General features: G+C 46.8%; 1 protein-coding gene across 1 annotated transcript in view; it reads left to right on the top strand.

Annotated features, from left to right (window-relative positions):
- Positions 1-3653: 3653 nt before the first annotated feature.
- The window catches only part of DOCK10 (dedicator of cytokinesis 10), a 165755-nt gene continuing 163408 nt past the window's right edge, over positions 3654-6000 (top strand). The window contains exon 1 of the mRNA XM_086467803.1: positions 3654-3776. Coding sequence (XP_086323929.1) covers positions 3654-3776 — 123 coding nt within the window. The remainder of the gene's footprint in view (positions 3777-6000) is intronic.

Below are 6000 nucleotides of genomic sequence, written 5' to 3'. Positions count from 1 at the left end.
GATTCAAAGCCCAAGAGAAAATGAAGCTACATGACACAATATGTTTACTTTTTTTGCAGCTCGGATAATAAACCACTGCAGTTAGTCTCACTTTGCAGTGAGTGTGTGCTGATAATGGTTTTAATGCAGGGCCAATCGTGTCGAAACACAAAATAATAATAGAAGAAAATTAAAAATTTCAAACACAAACACAGAACTAAGGTTGTGAACAGTGACGGATGAGGCAGGGGATTGCGGGAAGGCATTATGTTAATGAAAAAAATGTTTGCATTGAAAGTTGCATGCATCAGCTTAGAGATACAAGAAAACCAATTACTTTTTCACTAATCAAATTAGGGACCATTTCAGGGACAAAGAAAACTTAGGTAAAACATTTAAACACTCGCACTCCTGAGTAACCTTTTGGCATGATCTGGGATCCCTAGACAACAGAACCAGATTTCCACATTAGAAAACAAAATACTGAGTAAGCTTGCGAGTACAGGTATATAAAATGAGAGATTCCTGTAATCTGCTTCAAAAGCCAGTACTAGAAATGTTAGATTACCAAACCTGTTAAAGAAGCAAACCTAAGCCAAGTTTTGCTGTACCTTTTGTTTTGCTATATGCTTGTGGGAAATGACTACTAGGGGAGTCAGTTCTTTGTTGCAGTTGTGAGAAATTGGAACTGTTGTCTAATCAAGCTAACACACAGTTGTGAATGAAAATAGTTTTCATACTCTTGCCAAAAAGAGATAAAACTCATATGGTCTTGCTACTTAATGCAACTACAAATTGAAGATTTTCTTCTGGTTACCAGTGGTATTGAAACAAGACCGCTCCAAACATTCCTGAAAAAGTGTTCCAGATCCAAAGCTGGTTTTAAGTTGGAAACCCAGTCCAAACACTTACTGCCAGCCATTATATATAGTGCTAAAATTGCTCTCCATCAGTGATGCTACAACCATCCAACCCTCAGGGACAGTCTTAATCAGTTGTAGGAATAGACTTCGGACTCATGTTTTAAGAATGATTTGTTTCTGTACCTCCAGATCTCCAGCCTAAGACTTACTGAATATCCAAAGTTACAGCTCTGCTGTTACTGCTATTTTACTAATGCTAATTACAAGTTTGTCACGTTAACGGTCTTTTTAAGGGTGGAGAATTGACAGGATACACAATACATACTTTTTTTTTTTTTTAGCAGTCATGCTAGAACTACACTATGGGATACTTGAAACCAAATGGAAAGACTCTTACAAAAAGTACAGTGGCCCTGTGTAATGACTAGCTGAAATCTGAAAGCTAAAAAACTTCTGAAACACAGAGGAACTCTGAGACAAACCAAAATAATTAATTTTGCATAATTATTATTTGGTAAACAACCATATGCATGTAAAATCCTGGACACTTGTGCTTTGCACTATGCACAACAATTTCAGAGGCAGCAGACTCGGCTCATCTTTGACAAAGCTCCTTGCCTAGACTATCGCTGAATGTTTGCTTAAGAGGACGGTAATAAAAAATGTGTTACATTTAATCCAGCTGCCTTTTTTGCTCATTATTTCAGTATTTGTGGATATTTCTTGCTTTCCTGCAGGCTTGAAAATGTTTGTGGTGCAGAAACAGCTGGCTTTTTTATTTGTTGATGTCTACTAACAGATTTAAGCAGGCAACTGCTTGCTGCATATCTATGTATCTGCATATTCACTCAACTCTTAGCTTGCCCATGTAGCTTTGTGAAGAGAGATGTGGAACGCAGGCTGTTATTGCCTGACCACAGAGCTGACCACATCTGAGCAGAAGCAACAGTGCTGTGCCCAAAGCCAGGGATGGCTGCAGGTTCCAAACCTGGATTATGGTGATTATTTTCTTTAAATCATTGTCCGGCATGTACGTGCACATACTGAATGGAAGAAGCCGTTAATTTTCATTATTCGTTCTCACAGATGCACTGTGTGTTTTCTTTGCTGTCTGCAACAAACGGTAGTCAAATTTATCATAAATTACACCTTCGTTTTGAGGCAGAATGCTTCCTTAGAGTCACTGAGGCTACTTACTCTTTTTTTTTTTTTTTTTCCTTCTCAGCAACATTGCGCTGCAATTTCCTGTAATGAGCCTTATCTGGATTGTTTGTGAAGTGAATGGAGTCTCCTTTTTCTATCTCTCAGTGCCTTTTTGTATCAAATTTCTCAAGAACACGAAAACTTTTCCAATCCAGTAGTAATTATTGAGCTTTAGCTTCAAGTAGCATCTCCAAGATACTACAAGATAACTCCTGTTGAATGGTGGAAAAATCTAGACTAGTATCCTTGACTGCTTTAAACCAATCCTGGGGCATTTAACACACTTCAGATAATTCATCTTACTGAGAAAAGTTTCCCTTGCAGAGGAGTACTTAAACTCTGGACTATGATGTGCTGTTATCATTACTGCCTTTGGTGTCTTTAGTAAGTTTGGAGGAGAGAACTGGGAGCTATGCAGAGGCTTCAGTAAATTCATAGTACACTGGTACCTACAGTGACTTACAGCTAACGACCTCAAAACAGACAGTGTGCTCCTTGGTGAAGATGTCAGCCAGGAGTTCTTGCAACATTTAATTCCCTAATACAACAGTCTACACTAACACTCTCTGTTAGGATTTGTGCCTCAGCACCTTTGTAGCTTCAAATGTTGCCCTCACACACGTGCATTGTTGTTGCTCGTTAGGCATTACACTTGAAGTTCCTTGTGTCTCAATTTGGTCTCACAAGAGTTGCCATGCACTTAAATGTGTGGTCACTCATGATTGCTTCCTTTCCCACACCTATCAGCGTGGCTCAGTTATGAAGATTCTGCATAACAGAGGAGAACGTAAGTACTCTTGTGCAAAGAAATTCAGACATGGCTCTTGCAGAAATCCTATATTCTCCACATTATAGCTTGGTGTTGAGCCATAAAGCTGCATTCCTACTGACAGAAGATATGATCATTCTGCTCGGGGTGGAGAGCTGTGACTCCTGTGTAACTTGTGTGGGCTTAAATGGCTAAACTTAATTGTGTATCGGCAGGGTTTTCCGCAGTGAAGAAACAGGCATGCCACGCCAGCTGGCAGAAGGACTGGGAGACGTTCAGCCTCACTTGGTGTAGGGACCATAGCAGCCCTTGCTGCTCTGCAAATGCTTCCCACCAGCTCCGAGGACGGTGGGGTTGACTGGAGAGTTGATTTCTCGTGAAACGTGCTGACCAGGCTCCTGGTTCCTCTGGTGAGCCGACGTTCCCACCCTGGCGAGTGGTCAACACTAAAAGTAGCCCTTCCTCTGTCAAACCCAACCCAGCAGCCTTCCTGGAAGAGCATCCTTTGGCGACCATATGCACGCAAGGAGGGGTGCCTGCGCTGGCCCGGCCCCGGCTCCCTCCTGCACCCCGGCCCCTGTCGCCGCCTCGGAGCTGTCGGGGCGGGAGCGGGGCCGTCCCGCGGCCGGCGCTCGGCCGCGGTGCACATGGCCAGCGAAGGTGGCGGGGACGCGACGGTCCCCCGGGGAGGGGCTGCGAACTCGCCGGCGGCGGGCGGCCCCCGCCCCGCACACCTCCCCCGCGCGGGGGAAGCGGGAGGGAACCCCCCAGTTCCGCTTCCTGACGACGCCTCGGCCCGGGAGGGGAGCGGCGGCCGGAGCGCGGGGCTGCCGGCGCCCATGGCCGGCGAGCGGACGCGGCGCTTTACCCGGAGCCTGCTGCGGCCGGGGCAGGCGGCGGAGCTGCGGCACAGCGCGGCCACGGCCGCCGCCGCCGCCGCCAGCGGGCGGCTCCAGCAGCGGGTGAGTGCGGCGGGGCAGCGCTGAGCAGACCGGGGCGGGGAGCGGGCACCGGCCCAGGTGCGAAGCGCGCTCGGGAGCCGGGGCGGGCGCGGCGGGGAGAGGAGCACAGGGCGCGGCGCTGGGAGCCCCGGCCCGCCCGGCCCCGCCGCACCGCGCGGAGCTGCCTGAGGGCGAGGGCTCGCCGCGCCGGTCGCCGCCGGTGCCGCCGCGCGCTCCGGTCCGCGCCGCCCCGTGTCAGTGCTGCCGCCGGCTGCTGATGGCCCGCTCTCTTCGCGGGAGGGAGCTGGCCGCCTGCCTCGCTTGCGTTTCGCCGCTGTTCTGCTCTTCTGAACGAGCTCTGCGCGGGCAGGAGAAGCGAGCTCCAAGACCTCGCTGTCGGTGCTCGGACGAGCCCGGTGTGCGCCGGGGGCCGGGACCTGGCGCTCCGGCTCTCCGACAGTTGTCAGTCACGTGATTTTGGGGTGCTTTGAGCCCACATGCTCGTGTACAACCGTAACTGCCGAGGTGCGTGTGCGCTCTCGGTGATTTCCCCTGGAAACGCCGGGGAAGGGGACCTAAAGCGCCGCAGAAACACAGACCCCGGCCTCCCGAGTAGCTTGCGCCTCTGAAAGGTGTTGCACGGGGCTTCAGTCCCCACATCTCTCCGTCAGTGGAACAGCACAAAAGGGCTGCAAACTGTTATCGCGCTACTTTGACAGTATTTTCTCCTCCTTTTATGTGGTTGTAAGACCTTAGCTGATAGGCACAGGTGGCAAATTGTTGGTGTTCACAGAGACATGTCCACTACTCTTTTTCAATCGTTAGCCATTTATGAGTCATTTATTAGCCATTGGTATATTAAGGTCCCTTTGGACTTAAGCTATGTGTTACAAGAAATAACTGACTCCTTCTTAGATGATTAAGCATATCATTTCTGTGACTCACGTAATTCAGTCAAATATTTTCTGGTTTTTTGGGCAACACAGTTCATGAAGTAGACTAAAAAGCTGAAAGGGGGAAAGTTGTAAGTGAAATGTCATCACTCATCAAGTTTACCCTATGCCAGTACCTAAATGCAATATACTCTCTGCATAAAACAGGAAATATTCTGCAACTATGTTCCCATAAAGTTAGTGGGCTGTTTCCGTCTTCTGAGGGGCCTTGCCCAGAAAGGGAGAGCAGTGCCAAAACTGGCAGCCAGTTCACGCTTCCTAGCTGTCTGTACACCGAATGCAAGTTGTTTTCTTTACTTCCCTAGATTTGCAGTGCTTTTGCAGTCAGCTTTGAAGGTCTTCATAAAGCATTTCCAAAGCTTAGTAGAAATTTACTTGTCTTTTCTGACTTCCCATAAAAGTTGTATGTGCTACCAGCCCTTGTTAAATCCTGAAGCGTCTCTGCAACTATACTGCTGGCAGGTTTGTGTGGTCATGCCCTCTGATCACATAGAGATGAGAATCTGGCCCATTGTCAAACAGTTTTAGTGGATACATTCTAGAAACCATCACGGTTAGTTTGGGTTCTGCCTAGACACTGTTCTGAGTCATTGTTCCCTGAGAGACAGTATTTAAGTTTGTATACCAGCTGAACTATTTTATTGTCTAATTGCATCCTAAAGTATTATAAATGAAGTTCTATCAGAAGTATATTTTACTCTGATGTGTCTCTGCTGCAAGAATGCAAAAAAACCCCCAGTGAATGAGATTAATGAAGCAAATCTGAATATGATAGTCAGGTTACCTTGAGGAGAGAGGAGTTTTTTAAGGTGTCGCTAACAGATCTTATGCTGCTAACTTAAGAATGTAGTATTTAATTACTGATTCTGCATTTGAGTTATATTTTATTCCATCTTTCTTTAAAACATCAAGACTTCAGTTGTGGGGTGGCAAACTTCTGTGAGTCTGACTTCTTGTTGACTGATGAAGCATACTGGTGCTGGATTTCAAGGCTTTTGATTCGATATCTGAGGCAAATGCAGTCAGATCTGCAAAGATATTTTTTTAAAGATACTGAAGTTAAGATTTGAAGATGCCAGGCCAAATTCTGGTTTCAGTTATACTGCTCAGCGGGAGCACTTAGGGACTTCCAGATGTTACATTTTACTCACCAGCAGGCACAATGGTTCTGAAGTCTGGGTTGCTTGCTGTGTTGAATATGTATGGCTCTGGGAAACTTAATGAAGTTACCATCTTTTTACCATACTTTTTTGGGTTGCTAGTAATGTTGTCTGTGAAAGGAGAATTTTTAT

Source organism: Leptosomus discolor, chromosome 7, assembly GCF_034619465.1.
Source record: "Leptosomus discolor isolate bLepDis1 chromosome 7, bLepDis1.hap2, whole genome shotgun sequence".
NCBI lineage: Eukaryota > Metazoa > Chordata > Aves > Leptosomiformes > Leptosomidae > Leptosomus > Leptosomus discolor.
The sequence above is the reverse complement of the archived record's forward strand: the minus strand, read 5'-3'. Positions and strand labels throughout refer to the sequence as shown.